General features: G+C 44.7%; 1 protein-coding gene across 1 annotated transcript; it reads left to right on the forward strand.

The window, feature by feature from the left end:
- Positions 1-14,026: 14,026 nt before the first annotated feature.
- On the forward strand, positions 14,027-15,919 carry LOC127311601 (daphnetin O-methyltransferase 1). Its single transcript, XM_051342045.2, has 2 exons — positions 14,027-14,906; positions 15,365-15,919. The coding sequence occupies exons 1-2, from the start codon at positions 14,094-14,096 to the stop codon at positions 15,662-15,664; spliced, it is 1,113 nt and encodes a 370-aa protein (XP_051198005.1). The 5' UTR covers positions 14,027-14,093; the 3' UTR covers positions 15,665-15,919.
- Positions 15,920-16,562: the final 643 nt, after the last annotated feature.

Genomic DNA, 16,562 nt, shown 5'->3' on the forward strand with positions numbered 1-16,562 from the left:
TGCATAAGTCGCTGCACCGGTTGAGAACACCACTACAACATTTGGCATCAAGTTCGATGAGTCTTTTCAGCTCAACCGTTTTAACAACCTCAAGAACCGTGAGATCGAGCCTACCAAATGGGTGTGCCCCCATATTTTGATTCAACTAGGCATATTCCATGATTTCAATTATCTTTGAAACAATGTTGGTTTGCTTAACTTTGTTTTTTAGGAGATTGCCACCTATCACCGCTTGACACTCGAGTTTCTTAGCACCTTGACGCATACAGTGGGAAGGTTCCACGTCCTGGAGGAAGAACTACCTGGAGTCGGTCGGATAACTTTCTTTCTGATGAACCATGAGTATGTATTGACTCTTGATGAGTGGTGCCATCACTTTGGGTTTGACAACATCACCACCGCCATACACGCCACTTGTTTCACTTTGAACCCCTCACTTTTAAGCTATTTTAGTAGAATGAAAGTACCTGATACACGTCATCAAGGAAATAATATTGAGTGTTTCTGATATTCGCTATTTTTACTATGTTATTGCTAACACATTGCGGGGACGCTTTGATTTCACAAGGGTTAATGAAGAGGACATGATGGTTCTCTCAAAGACTGTTTTCCAAACAACAACTTAACACAACATATCAGCGTTCTTCTCGTGATGTATTTGAAGCACCAACCACTTGGAGCTCGGGGCCCCATATGCGGAGGGGGAGTTATCACCATTCTTGCACAAGAACTTTACATCAATGTAAGTAATTTACAAGCATTGGAAGGACCTCGTCGTCTTGGTTTTTCTACTCTTAATGCATCTGGTATGATTAGAAAAAAATGGTGGATATTACTTCAACATACCGAGAGCTGGTCACTTGATCGCCGCCCTTTGCCTAATGGTCTATTCTCTATCGTGGATGGGCGTTTGTATTATGATGCGTATGCTGAGGAAAGTCTACCACAACAACAAAATGAACTTTAGGGAGAAGAAGAAAGTCAAGGGCCCGAATAGGAGCAGCAGCCGCAGAATGAATTCACCACCTATGAGGACATGCACGCGGTCGAAGGGAGCATTGAGAACATGAGAAACCTCGCCATCAACCTTAGAGACTCCACCGTGGATCTCTCATCCCAGTTCACCCATCGAGGCCCCATATGCTGGCAAACAAATTGGTGATGATGAAATCATTGACTGCATATTGCATGGTATTGATGGCTCTTACACATCCTTTGTTGATGTCATCAATGCTGCTCCTAGCACCATCCTTAATGAACTATGTGATCAACTCGTTGCTCGTGAGGCCATGTTCAGTGAAACTGGCCAAGGAACTGGTGTGAATTCACCTCTTTTGCTAGTCCCGCCTCTCGCCAATGCCATGATGATGATTGGCGTCTACGTGGTGATGATGACTAGCGTCCGTGACCTGATGATGACCAACGCCATCGCCCTGATAGCCGCCCTCCCCGCCCGCATGATGATCGTGATCATCCAAAGGACCGTCGTTGTGATGACTACCGTCGACGCTATGATGGTGACCATTGTCGCTATGATGGACCACATCGCCGTGATGATGATCGACGCCGTGAGAGGCGTGATGATGACGGCCGCGATATGCATCGAGATGACCCTGCTCCCCGTCGTCGTGATGGCCACCCCAGCCGTGCTCCCACTCCCTATGTTGACACCACATGCCCAATCTGCAAAATACATGGCCACCCTCAAGTGACTATTGGTGGTGCTATGAGGACGATGATGACTGTGATAATGACTCTCGGGACAAGCGTGCCAATGCTGCCTATTATGCCGTTGATACCAACTGGTAATTGGTGCCACAGACCATATAACTCGCAAACTCACCAAGTTGTCGACTGGCAAGAAGTACACATGACGTGATCATGTCCAGACTGCTGATGGCAATTGTATGGAAACTACTCATGTTGGTCATTCTATGTTGCATACTCCCCATAGATAATATGCTACATGTTCCTAGTGCGTCTCAAAATCTCTTGTCTGCACATAAAATTGGCCTAGATAATCATGCTTTTGTTGAAATTCACCCTTCTTTCTTTTTGATTAAAGACCAAGACACGAAGCACACATTGTTTAAGGGTCCATGTTGTGGTGGACTTTATCCTGTCATACCCATGCCAATGAAGTCCTCCAAGCATGCCTACCTCACCACCAAGCTTACGTCCTCCACATGGCATCGTCGTCTAGGACATCCGTTGTATTTTATAGTGCAACAAGAGATATCAACTTTCTTATTATTCGCCAGAAATAAATCCTTACATTTGTGATGCATGCCAACAAGCCAAGAGCCATCAACTCCCCTATCCTATATCTACTAGTGTGTCTAGTGTTCCATGGGAACAAAAAAATTCTGATGTATGGGACCCAGCTCCTCCCTCTATTGGCAAAAATTCATATTATGTAAGTTTCATTGATGATTTTAGATATATTTGCTAAAAATTCACTCATGCCTCTATGACATTGAAATTTTGGGATGAATCCTTTGTTTCTACCACTTTTCTCATCATTATAACCCCTAGAAAAGTTCTTAAGCTTGAGACGCTGGTGGAACAACTTCTTCATGTCAAACCAGACTACAAAACACGTCGGATTTTTGGTTGTGCTTGTTGGCCCAAACCTTCGTCCCTATAACACGCGCAAACTAAATTTTCGCTCCAAGCAGTGTGTTTTCCTTAGCTAGGGTATAAAATGTCTCGATGTGTCCATTGTTCGTATATATATCTCTAGGGATGTTGTTTTTGATGAGAACGTGTTTGCCTTTGCCTCTTCATCCAAATGCGGGTGTCCAACTTTGCTCCAAAATTCTTCTTTTACCTAATGATGTCTTACATGAACACGGGGATGCACCTAATGACGATCACATGCCTAATATTCCTTATATACCTATGTCTAAACTTGCACCACAGGTTGAATAGTGCATAACTGTCTACGTCCACACAAAGGGACATGCATGGCGCTGGGACAGAAACTGATACCAGATCCACCTCGAGCACTGCTTCGTCCTTGCCAGGAGATGGTTCTCCCGTGTTGTCATCCCCGCGCGAGTCGCGTGCCGCCATGTCGCCTACCTGGTCCCCATCTCCACCAGCTCTCCCCGTAGTCCCTCGTCGCCGACAGGTTCCACCAGCGCCTCAGGTTCCCCCGCGTCGCCACACAAGCGCACGCCTGCTGCTGATAGCGACATCTCACTGTCCACCTCTTCTGCCACTGGATCCGTGGCTTCCTCCCTAGGTGGTCATGATCCTGTTTCGCCTCAAGCTCTGCCACTGCCTCCTACTCTTGGTCCGCGGACTAGGCTACATCAAGTTATTAGCCAACCTAAATGGTATACTGATGGTACAATTCGGTATGACATGTTCACGTCTACAGGTGAGCCTAGCAAATTTTCTGAGGCACTTGCGGATGCACATTGGCGCAAAGCTATGAAAGAAGAATACAATGGTCTCATTGCAAATAAAACCTGGCACTTGGTTCCTCCCAACACCAAAAATCTAATAGACTGCAAATGGATCTATCTTATGAAGAAACAGACTGATGGCACTATTGATCGTTACAAAGCTCGTCTAGTTACAAAAGGTTTCAAACAACTATATAGCATTAATTACGAGGATACATTCAATCCAATTGTCAAAGCTGCTACTATCCGGCTTGTTCTGGCAGTTGTTGTCTCTCGTCGCTGGAAACTTTGGCATCTAGATGTCAAGAACTTGTTTCTTCATGGCATTCTGGAAGACAAAGTGCACATGAAATAACCTTCAGGTTTTGAGAACTCTCAAACTCTCCATTACATATTCAAGTTTGATAAAGCTTTTTATGATCTCAAGCAAGCTTCTCCGGCATTGTATTCTTGTCTCAGTGCAAAACTTCATGCACTTGACTTTGTTCCCTCCAAGGTAGATATTTCTCTGTTTCTTTACAATAATTCTGGCATCATGATTTTTATTCTCATCTATCTTGATGATATCATTGTTACAAGATCCTCTGATAATGTTGTGTCTGCGCTTCTTCATGACCCTCGGGATGATTTTGCTCTCAAGGAACTTGGTTCCCTTCACTATTCTTTAGGCATTGAAGTAAACATTTTTGTGATGGTTTGCTTCTCACTCTGGAATAATCTACTTGTGAAAGTCGGTATGATCAAGCCCTCTTCTTCTTCTACCCTTTTATGATATAATGAATAACTTTCTTTGACTGGGGGCTCTTTATCGGTCCTGCTGATAGTATACAATATCGAAGTGTTGTTGGTGCACTCCAATACTTAACATTGACACGACCTCATAACTTCTTTTATGTCAATAAAGTTTGTCAGTTTTTGCATGCTCCTACTATTGCTCATTGGATATGTATTAAGCACATATTACACTATGTTCAAGGATCGTTCAAAGTTGCTCTCACGTTCCAACGCTCTCGGTCCAGTCTACTCATTGCATTATCTGATGCTGATTGCCCCTAGCCCAGCAACTCGACCAGCATCGGGCGCGCCTATACATCGCCCCTTAGCGTGGGTTTGTAGGCATCGCCTGAAGGTAATCCCGCGTGGGCCGACCTATTAGGCTATTCGCTGGCGGAAAAGAATTAGTATCATATTCTCTTCAAGATGTACATGATTCGAGCTGTAGCCCAATGACTATAACTTTCGACCGCTTCGGTGAAGACCCATGCTCGAAATCCCAGTATAGACAATATTTTTTTGCTTAGATTCGAAATTTGTTTAAAATATTGTTTGCTCATCAAATTTAAATCTGAGCAAAATTTGAATATAAACAAAATTCAAATATCAGCAAAAAATAATTTTTAACAAATTTCAAATCTAAGCAAAAAAATATTTTAAACAAATTTCGAATCTGAGCAAAAAAATAATTTGAACAAATTTAGAATCTGGGAAAAATTTGCTTGAATTTTAAATTTGCTCAAATTCGAAAATATTAAAATAGAAAAGAAAAACCGCCTAAACCAGGAAAGAACTGACGAAATAGAAAAGGTGAAAAAACCGCACTGAAACTTCCTAAACCGGGTGAACTAATACCAGCCCACGATATTGGGTCGTGGCTCGCGAGCTGTCGCACGCTTGCGGCGGTTAATACGCCCCTGCAGCGGCGAAACCTATACACCGACCAGGTCGGTGGCTACCGGCCACCGACCACCCCTGGTCGGTATGGGCCAGGCCCATTTGTGTCTGTTTATCCTTTTTCTTTTTCTTTTCTGTTTTTTTCTGTTTTCTGTTTTCTTTTCCTTTTTTCTGTTTTCGGTTTTGTTTATATTTTTTCAGATTTGAAAATTTTAATTTTTAAAAATTATTTAAATTGAGAAAATGTTTAAATTAAAAAGTGTTCAAATTTGTTCAAATTTGAAAACCGTTCAAATTCGAAAACCGTTCAAGTTTGAAAACCGTTCAAATATGAAATTTGTTCAAATATGAAAATCATTCTTATTCGAAAATTGTTCAAATATAAAATTTGTTCAAATTCAGAAATGTTCAAATTCGGAAATTCTTCATAGAAAAAAAATACATTTTTTGTTCAAATTTAAAAATATTCAAATCTGAAAAATGTTCAGATTTTTTATAAAGTGATTTCTTTTTAATTTGAAAAGTTTTTAAATTTTGATAAATGTTCAGGTTTTAAACGAAAATATAAACAGAAAAGAAAAACATATTTTTTTAAAAAGAAAAGAATCAACAGAAAAAACAAAAAAGAAAAAAACGCATTACCTGATGTTGGGCCGCGGCCCAGCTAGCTACCCGGGACGCGCGGGGGTGTGCGGCATCCTCGAAGCGCCGACGGGAGCTCCTATTCCCCGCTTTAAGCGGGTGCGAACCTTCCTCCCGCCTGAAGCGGCAACTTCATGGGCCGCCCAGACACGGCCCAGCAAGGTACTACCGATTTTTCTTTTTTTCTTTTTCGTTTTTTATTTTTCGTTTGTCTGTTTGGAGAAAATTTCAAATCTGAAGTTTCTCCAAAGAGACGATTTTCAATTATGAACAAATTTTAAATCCAAACAAATTTAAATTTTCACTTTGAATAAATTTCAAATCTGAACAAATTTTAATTTTGAACAAATTTCAAAACCAAACAAATTTTCAGTTCGAAAAAAATTCAAAGACGAACAAATTTTAATTTTGAACAAATTTAATTGAATAATTTTAAAATCTGAACAATTTTCTAAACAAATTCAAATATACAAATCGTTCAGATTTTGAACAAATTTTCAAATCTGATGCTTCTCCAAAAAGACGAATTTCAATTATGAACAATTTTTAAATCCAAACAAATTTAAATTTTCACTTTGAATAAATTTCAAATCTGAACAAATTTTAATTTTGAACAAATTTCAAAACCAAAAAAAATTTCAGTTCGAAAAAAATTTCAAAGACGAACAAATTTTAATTTTGAACAAATTTAAAATTGAACAATTTTAAAATCTGAACAATTTTCTAAATAAATTCAAATATACAAATCGTTCAGATTTGAAAAAAGTTCAAATCAGAAATATGTCCGGATTAAAAACAGTTCAAAAAACTTGAAAAATTCTAAGTTGAAAAAAAGTTAAGGTTTGAAGAAAACTTCAAAAAAAACTGACAGAAAATCGGAAAACCGGAAGAAAAACAGAAAAACCAGAGAAAACCGGCTAAATAGAAGAAAACCTGAGGGAAAATCACCCTGTGCTCGCTACATGGGCCGGCCCAGAAATAACTGGCCCCTGTGCGGAGCATCGCATCCCTCCCGCTATAAGCGGAGAATAGGAACCGCGAGCGCCGACCCGGTCAGTGTCGAGGAGCTCCCCCTGCAGCGGTGCGATGAATAGGATTTCCCATCAGCATCCCGACCGACGTGTTGGAAAGCCCATCTGGCCGTTACAAAAGCCCGAAATCACTAGCCCAAGGCCCAACTGAGAGGGAAGGAGCGGTTTCCCTCTTCCCAATTCTGAATCTCCATACTCTCGTCTGAATCTAATAGAGGGCTTCACTGTCCATCACGCATATGCCTGGATGTTCAGTTACAATATCATCCAAATAGAATTCGGACACATTGTTTCCTTCGGCTAAATTACAAGCTACGAGTAGTAGTTTAAAGTGAGACTGGACCAAACAAACCATACGGGAAACGGACCATGGACTCGATCTTCTTCACGCAAATTAAACGACGATCATTACAAGAACTAACTGGAAAAGAAATCCCTTGCTCGGCACCTAACGAATCGACAAGGCCACGCAGGCAAGCGCGTGCAAGCCAAATAAACAAGAAGAAAACGAATCAACGAGAGATGTCCAAGTCTAGTTGCTCATGCATGCTCTCGTTGAAAGTTGACTTGCTCTAGGCCAAGTTGGCGTGGCGAGATCTTTTTATGCGATTGGTGTTGTCAGATTGTTGGCATGGTCAACGGGTACCAAGTAGAGAGTTAGTCTCCATGTTTGCTAGCTCTTTTGTATTCCTTACTTTGATACATGTTCGATGTGCATAATCTTGGGGTGAGTCCCTATGTGGAGGTTATTAACCTAGGCGGAAACGATGATCCGTTGGGGCCTCGTGTTGCATGTTATATAGGTGGAAAAGCCCCACGGTGACGTGTACATGTTGGACACGTAGACGTGTTGGAGTACTACTCCATACAATATACGTGTCAAGGTGTTTTTACATCTAACAACCCCCCTTAATCTAAACTATGGAGGACTACGAAGAAGATTTAGATTACGACGAAACTCTTGTAGATTCTTGACAGGAAGCGCCTTTGTGAAACCATCAACAACTTGATCTTTGCTGGAGACAAACCAAATATCCAACTGTTTACGGGCAACTCTTTCACGTACAAAGTGAAAATCTATCTCAATGTGCTTTGTGCGGGCATGAAACACCGGGTTTGCAGAAAGATATGTAGCTCCCAGATTATCACACCATAGATATGGTTTCTTCTTTAAGTGAACTCCAAGTTCACACAAAAGAGCTTCAACCCATATTAATTCTGCTGTAGCATTAGCTAAGGCCTTGTATTCTGCTTCAGTACTAGACCTTGAAACTGTTGCCTATTTTCGAGCACTCCAAGAAACAAGGTTAGGACCAACAAATATGGCAAACCCACCAGTGGAGCGTCTGTCTTCAAGACAGCCAGCCCAATCAGCATCTGAGAAAGCACTCAGAAGAGTGGAGGATGACCACTGAAACGTTATACCAATTTTGACTGTATCTTTGACATATCTCAGTATCCTTTTAACAGCCGACCAATGAGAGGTCGTAGGAGCATGAAGATACTGGCAGACTTTGTTAACTGCAAACGACAAATCTGGACGTGTCAATGTGAGATACTGAAGGGCACCAACAAGATTGCGATATCGTGTGCTGTCTTCAGGACCAAGTGGTCCCCCCCCCCCCCCCCCATGCTGGGACAGTGACTCGGTAGAAGACAAAGGTGTTGGTGCAGATTTACAATCGGTCATGTGAGCTTTTGTCAGAATATCTGATGCATATTTTTCCGGTGTAAGAACAATACCATTGGCTGTTTTCTGTACTTCCATACCCAAGAAGCAGTGCAAGTCTCCAAGATCTTTGATAGCAAAATCTGTACCCAAATCTTTGAGAAGAGCCGAAATTGCGGTATTGGAGGAGCTTGTGACTATGATATCATCAACATATATAAGCACATAGATAGTAATCTGTGACCTTCGATAAAGAAAGAGAGACGTATCAGCTTTAGATGGAACAAAACCAAACTCATGAAGCTTAGAACTCAAGCGAGAGAACCAGGCACGAGGAGCTTGTTTAAGGCCATAGAGTGCTTTATCAAGCCTGCAAATATGTTGTGGATTAGTAGAATCTTCAAATCCAGGGGGTTGTTTCATATAGACCTCCTCTTCCAGAACACCATGTAAAAACGCGTTCTTCACATCTAGCTGCCGGAGACTCTATCCTCGAGAGATAGAGATAGCAAGGACCACACGTATGGTGGCAGCTTTGACAACTGGACTGAATGTCTCTTCATAATCAAGGCCATAGCGTTGCCGAAATCCCTTGGCAACAAGGCGAGCTTTATAACGATCAATTGTACCATCAGCACGACGCTTGATACGATAGACCTATTTGCAATCAATCAAATTTTTGCTAGAACTGGGTGGCACAAGATGCCACGTTTTATTTTGCATAAGAGCACGATATTCTTCTTCCATAGCAGAACGCCAATGATCATCATTAAGAGCTTCAGACAACGACCGAGGTTCTCCTGAAGCAGTAAGCAAACCATAGCGGACAGTGCCGTCAGTATATTTTTTCGGATTTCGAATACGTTTCTGTAAGTGTGTTTGCACACCAGGAGCAGCAGCAGCCGGAGACACAGAAGATCCTGGACCAGGCGTTGGCGGCGCCAGGGGAGCAGCCGACCCGGCTGTCGGACGTGCAGCCGCACGCGCGGATGCGGCCTGCGAAGAGACAGGCGGGGCCGGGCGCGGTTGGGTGGGAGGCCAGTCGGGGGCGGCGACGTGTCGCGGCGCGGTTGGGGCGGGTTCGGCCCGGCCGACGGGCCAGTAGAAGGCGACGACGTGGCGGGCGCTGGGGGCGACGGACGCGCACGCGCGACAGAGCGCTGCGGTGGATCTTCCTCGGGATCCGCGCGCAGGGGAGACAGCACCTGAATCAACATCGTGTTCAGTGCTGTTGTCTTCTTCTGGCATCGGTATTTCATGCTGTAAAAACTCTGTATCTTCTCCGTTTTCACTCAAATTTGTTGCGGTGTGCTCCGAATCTGATGTAGAATCATCTGCAACATCAAGCTCAACAATATTCTGGGCATTGTTAGTAACAACAGGTATGTAATGCATAGTCATATGTTCATCAACTGGTGCATCCCCAATATTCGAAGATGTGGAAGGAGGATCATGAGGTAACAAAAGAAGCTCTTGACGGAGACGTTGACCAGCATTGGGATGAAGAGAGGCAAACGGGAAGACATTCTCATCGAAAACAACGTCACGAGAGACATAAACCCTGCCAGTTTTGACGTCGAGACATTTAACTCCCTTGTGTAACGGACTATATCCAAGAAAGACACATTGGGTAGAACGATATGCAAGCTTACGAGTGTTATAGGGACGAAGATTAGGCCAGCAAGCACATCCAAAAATTCTAAGAGACTCATAGTTGGGCTTAATACCAAGAAGACGTTCTACCGGTGTGTCAAAATTGAGAATTTTGGTAGGAAGCAAGTTTATTAAAAATGTTGCTGTAAGAAAAGCATCATCCCAAAATTTGAGAGGCATAGATGCATTAGCAAGAAGAGAAAGACCAACTTCAACTATATGCCTTTGCTTACGCTCAGCCGAGCCGTTTTGCTGGTGAGCATGTGGACAAGAGACATGATGAACAATGCCTGTTTTCTGAAAGAGACTGTTGAGTTTTTCATATTCACCTCCCCAATCAGTTTGCATGGTTTTAATTTTGGTGCCAAATTGTCTTTCAACGTATTGCTGAAAGTTAAGAAACACTTGATAGACATCAGAACGTTTCTTAAGAAGAAATATCCAAGAAAATTTACTATAATCATCGATAAAGCTTACATAGTATGAATTCTTGCCAACAGACAGAGGTGCTGGACCCCAGACATCAGAGAACACTTGTTCCAAAGGAACAGTAGAAACACTGGTAGACACAGGATATGGCAATTGATGACTCTTTGCTAATTGACACGAATCACACACGTAAGGTGTTATTTCTGGAGTATACGAAATTTTATTTTTCCCAAGAATCTGCTGAACGACAAAGGAAGAAGGATGTCCTAAGCGACGATGCCACGTGGAGGAGGAAGGCTTGATGGTGATGAAGGCTTGCTTGGAGTCGTTGGTCATGTAGGGGATGAGGGGGTAAAGGCCGCCATAGCACGGACCTTTAAACAGTATTCTCCGCGTGGCCTGATCCTTAATCAAAAAGAAGAAGGGGTGAAATTCAATGAAGACATGGTTATCAAGTGTAAATCGATGAACAGAAAGTAGATTCTTAGAGGCACTAGGAATATGAAGGATATCATTAAGATGCATGCGACGATATGGGGTGCAAAAAGTTGAATGACCAATATGAGCAATTTGCATACCGTTACCATTGGCCGTTTGGACGCGATCCCGTCCAGTGTATTTCTCCTGAGTAGAGAGCTTGCTCAACTCACCAGTGATATGGTCCGTAGCATCGGTATCAGTGTACCAGTTTGTATCAACGCCATAGGATGCCATATGAACAGCTTTGGTTTCACGATCATCATCATCAGAATCATCACGATCACCGTCATAGCGCCACCAGCAATCAGAAGTAGGGTGGCCATAGATCTTGCATATCTGGCACGTGGTATCCACAAAAGGAGTGGGCGCACGGCCACGACGGTGACGGTCAGTGCGGTTACCATCATCACGGCGACGGGAAGGAGCACCACCATCACGCTTGTCATCACGGCGGCGAGGAGGATCATCATCCCGACGACGCGGAGCATCATCACGGCGACGAGGAGGTTCATCACGGCGACGGTCATCATCGCGGCGCCGGTCTTCACGGTGCCAATCATCACGACGCCGATCATCGCGGCGTCCAGTATCATCTCGGCGACCACCATCATCACGGCGGAGGCCACGATCATCATCAGGACAGCCACGGTCGGGACCCCCACGAGGATCACGTCCACGGCGAACGAGGTTGGCGTGAAGGGTGTAAGAATCACCCGAGGCTTGGAGATGTGCTTGGCGGATGTCATGAGCGCTGATTTGGTCAAAGAGATCGTCCAAGGTGGCACCAGAATTGCCATTAACGGCAGAAACAACATCATTACAGGAGCCATCAAGGCCACGGCAGATGTAGCCAACGAGTTCATCATCATCAACGGGCTTGCCCATCACAGTAAGCTCAGAACAAAAACCCTTCATCTTTGCAAAATATGCCGTAGCCGAGAGCTCGAGCTTTTTAGTGCTGTTGAGAGCATCACGAAGATGATTGACCTTGGAACGAGAGGCAGTAGAGAACATGGTGTTGATCTTGAGCCAGACCTGAGCTGAGGACTCGAGACCAACAGTGTGCGCAAGGATATCAGGGGACATCGAGTTCAGGAGATAACTCATGACCGCCTGATCTCGAGCGATCCATGCAGCATATGCCGGGCTTGCGGTCTTGATCTTCTTCTTGTCAGCATCTTCTTCTTCTATGAACTCTGGCGGGGCGACGTCAGTGCCCTCAAGGAGGGGCAGAACTTGAGCTCCACGCAGCGTCGTAAGGACGAGCGTTTTCCAGAACAGGAAGTTGCCCCGTGTCAGCTTCTGAGACGGAGGTGATCCGAGGGCCACACCAAGGACGGTCGACGATGAGGAAGAGGCCATTGGAGCGGCAGGGTGTTGGGCGACGGTGGCGGATCAAAGATCGGCGGCGGCGGCTAGGGTTTGTTTGAAGCGACGGCGGCAGACAAGGAAGTCGTTGGCGGTGGCCACGATCCCTAGCCAAAAAGCGTCACCTTTCTCCATGCTCCGTGCTCCCTGGCCGTAGCGTTGGCAGCGCCTGGCCACCGAAGGCAGCGGGTGGGAGGGGCGTGCTCCGATGGGATCTCTTCGCGCAGACGCAAGACATCCTGTGGGTGGCACACATGGAGGAGAGCTACGACGGCCACCCTCGGCCGGGAAATGCAGAGGGGCACCAGAGGTTTCCTCTTGCCAGGCGGCAGTCTCAGAGGAGGCGTGGAGCAAGCTTGGAGGTGAAGACGGGGGAATATTTGAAGACGGCTGCATGGGCTCAATTTGGGCACATTCTGGTCCTGATATGGGCCTAGCGGGAAGTGGAGGCGGCCATACCGTGACTGGCTTCTCGAAGCTAGAGAGCTCGCGACTGTGAGGCGGTGCATGACCCTACTGATGTGTGAGGAATGAAGTTTAGTCGGGAGTTACGGGGGCCTGTGCAGAAGATGGAGGTGGAATTGTGTGCTTTGAGAATTGCGGTGATGGGTGGACCAAGATCTTGGGATATTACGGCAAGGTGTCACGGTGGAAGCAGGAAAGACCACCATGGACTATGTAGGCTACAACATTGGTAGGTTAAGAGGTTAGGTGTGCAGCAATACAGATGAAAATCCTGTCATCTTTGGTTGGAGCTGGCGGCGACAACACCTGTGAGTGTTGTTTCCCTCCTTGGAGGAATCACCGATGTGTGTGGGCATCTCCTCGCTCTCACATGGGGTTGGTAGCGGTCTCCAAGCGAAAGCCTAGGTTAAGAGTTGGACCGACATGATGGCAACATCCTCAACGTCGCTCCTCTAATAGGAGTATCGTCTTTGGATACATGGCTTGGAGGTTTTAGGTGGTGCTCCGGTGCTCGACATGGTCCAAGATTGATTTTTAGGGGTGTAATGTACGCCGTCAATGTGAGTCCAAGACGTTGCCTTTCTTGGACAGACCAATTCCTGCCATCTACTTGCGGTATCCTTCAGGCCTCAATGGTGGATGGTGCATTCACAAGGAAGTTCAGTTGGAACTATTATTTTTTGGAGGCTCCCGGAGTTGGTCGAGACATGGCTATGTTGCTCAGTTTAGTACATTCCCTTTGTGTTGTAGTTGTAATGTGCGTGATCATGCCCGTATTTGAATTAACCTTGATGTGGAATTGTGCTATGGCCGCTGTTTGCATCGAGTTGTAATTGCTCTGTACTTGATTTTATGTTTTCTATAAAAATGTGGTAATACCTTAGTGTTGGAGAAAAAATTGGATGTTGGATGCTGATATCTTTCATATACTTATTTAGATTTTACAAAGTTTAAAATAAAATTAATCTTACTGGGCATTAACATATTTTTGGTAAAGATAGACCATCACACGGATGGGTGCCGACGACACCTGATTAATGACTACAAGCATCAGATATTATTTCTATCACGGCAATCCAATCACCCAACGACCACGCGTTCCATGCGCACTGTTAAATAATCTACTACTGTGATCACAAGTACAGTCGCTCTGCCCAATCGATAGGAGTGGCATCTTGATCGGATGCGCGCTATTTAAACCCTTTGCCTGTCCAAGAAGAATACACACACTCGGATACCTCAGAGGCTCAAACCTAGCTAGTAGATCTAGCAATGGCGGCTCAGGCTCCCACCCTCCAGGTTCCCAAGGACGCTGACCTGCTGCAGGCGCAGTCCGACCTGTGGCGCCACAGCCTCTGCTACATGACGTCCACGGGCCTCCGGTGCGCCATCAAGCTCGGCATCCCGACCGCCATCCACCACCTCGGCGGGGTCACGTCGCTGCCGGACCTGATTACCGCGCTCTCCATCCCGCCGGCGAAGCTGCCGTTCCTCCGCCGCCTCATGCGGATGCTGGTCACCACGGGCGTCTTCGCCAAGGCCGACTCCGGCTCCGAGGGGACGGAGCTCTTCCGCCTCAACGCGCTGTCCAGCCTCCTCGTGGACGGCGTCGACGCCGACGAGCACCACTGCCAGACGTCCTTCGTCCTCGCCGCCACCTCGAGCCACTACCTGGAGGCGTCGCTAGGGCTCGCGGACTGGTTCAAGAAGGACTTCGGGGAGGGGCCGCCGCCGTCCCCGTTCGAGGAGGTGCATGGAGCGCCACTCCTGGACGAGAAGACGGCCAGCATCTGCCCGGAGCTCGACAAGCTCGTCATCGAGGGCGTGGAGGCCCATGACAACTTGGGCATCGGCACCATCATGAGGGAGTGCCACGACCTGTTCAAGGGGCTTGAGTCTCTCACCGACTGCTGCGGCGGCGACGGCACGACGGCGAGGGCCATCATCAAGGCCCACCCTCACCTCAAGTGCAACGTTCTGGACCTCCCCAAGGTGATCGAGAAAGCCCCGGCTCACGACGTCATTAACTTTGTCGCCGGCGACATGTTTCACACCATCCCACCTGCTCAAGCTGTGATGCTCAAGGTAACGTCAAGTTTCAGCCATGCTTCTGCTTTCAAGACGCGCGCAGGGCTATTTTGTCAACTTAAATATAATGTACATAAAAAAAATCAAGAAACTAATAATAGTTGTTCATACGTTTCGAAAAAGAATGAATATGATAATGTTCGTCATCATAAAATGGTGCTCAAAATAATTGGAGCAAAAGTCGAAATATATATCATATGGCACATACGGAAGACCGAGCTATTCCGGATTCTTGGCCCATAATATATACATGAATACCTAATAATAATTGTTTAATTGTTGGTACCTTATGATTTCCATTATTTCGCCAAACGGCACAACCTAATAATTATTTAATTGTTGGTAGCCAATAGCCATACATGCATGGTAGAATTATCTCGAGTTCTAACATTTTCATGAAACCAACGTAGAAAACATGGATTAACATTATTACACTTTATACATGATATTGTTAGCTTGTGCTGCTCCACTGGGATGACGAGGATTGCGTGAAGATCCTGGCTCAGTGCAAGAAAGCCATTCCTTCTCGAGAGGAAGGAGGAAAGATTATCATAATAGAAGTACTGGTCAATCCTTCTTTGGGGCCAATAATATACGAATCTCAAGTGCTATTCGATGTGGTCATGATGACTGTTACGAAAGGTGGTCAACGGGATGAAAATAGCTGGGCTGAGATCTTCAAGAAAGCTGGGTTTAGTGACTATAAGATTGTCAAGAAACTTGGAGCTCGAGCTGTGTTTGAGGTCTATCCATGAGAGATGTTGTGCTTGAAGAAAATAAATAAAAGGGTTCGCCTCCTACCAGAAGGAAAGTCCTATGGATCATGCAGTAGCTAAACTGCTAAGCTTGGTTACTCTAAGATCCATGTATCTTTAATTTCAAGGAGTATTAAAAGTTTTTTTGTGTGTGTTTTTTATGTATGTGCCATGCATGTTGGTATGCTCCACCAGAACCTGGCTCAATACTTGTATTTCTCATGTATATTATTTCAATAATATGCTTGTGAGTCACCCTTTTTTCTCTAAAATATAGGATTTTTTTATTTTGTTAGGAATTATATTAGTATATACTTTTTTGACATAAGATTGATGCCAGCAGATTTTTGTTCAAATAAAATTACTTACAATTTATATATGTCTCGCATAAAAGGCACACTACCCCCATTCTAATATTTGTCTCAGATATGCTTGTGAGCCACTCACCCAAATCACAGCCGTTCAGCCCGTACGTGGAGATGTGCACATTTATTGTTGGTAATGATTAATTGGATGCTTCCAAAAGACAATAAATATGCAGTACTACTCCCCAACGAGACCTCAAACTGACTGCTCATAGTGGGAGTAATATAGCTAGTAACATCACACATCTCAAAACATTTTGATGACATGACATGCCAATAAATGAAAAAAGAGAGTGAGGTGGTAGCTATGTTATCATAACATCACACCCCAAGGCAAAATGAATCTACAACATAATAAATGACACAATGCATGACACCACATATAAGTTACTACCCACTATAAAGGTAATAACCTAGACTAGTAACATGACATATGTTACTAGTCTAAGTTACTCCCCACTATGTTACTAGTTTAAGTTACTCCCCACTAGTAACCTGAGGCTGGTCATAGTGGGAAGAAACATAAATTAGTA

Source organism: Lolium perenne, chromosome 7 (genome assembly GCF_019359855.2).
Source record: "Lolium perenne isolate Kyuss_39 chromosome 7, Kyuss_2.0, whole genome shotgun sequence".
Classification (NCBI taxonomy): domain Eukaryota; kingdom Viridiplantae; phylum Streptophyta; class Magnoliopsida; order Poales; family Poaceae; genus Lolium; species Lolium perenne.

What these genes read in the sequence shown, in the direction of transcription:
- LOC127311601 (XM_051342045.2), top strand. Translation starts at nt 14,094, where the DNA reads ATGGCGGCTCAGGCTCCCACCCTCCAGGTTCCCAAGGACGCTGACCTG. An exon ending in CTCAAGCTGTGATGCTCAAG is followed by an intron (nt 14,907 to 15,364) that starts GTAACGTCAAGT and finishes TGATATTGTTAG; the next exon opens with CTTGTGCTGCTCCACTGGGA.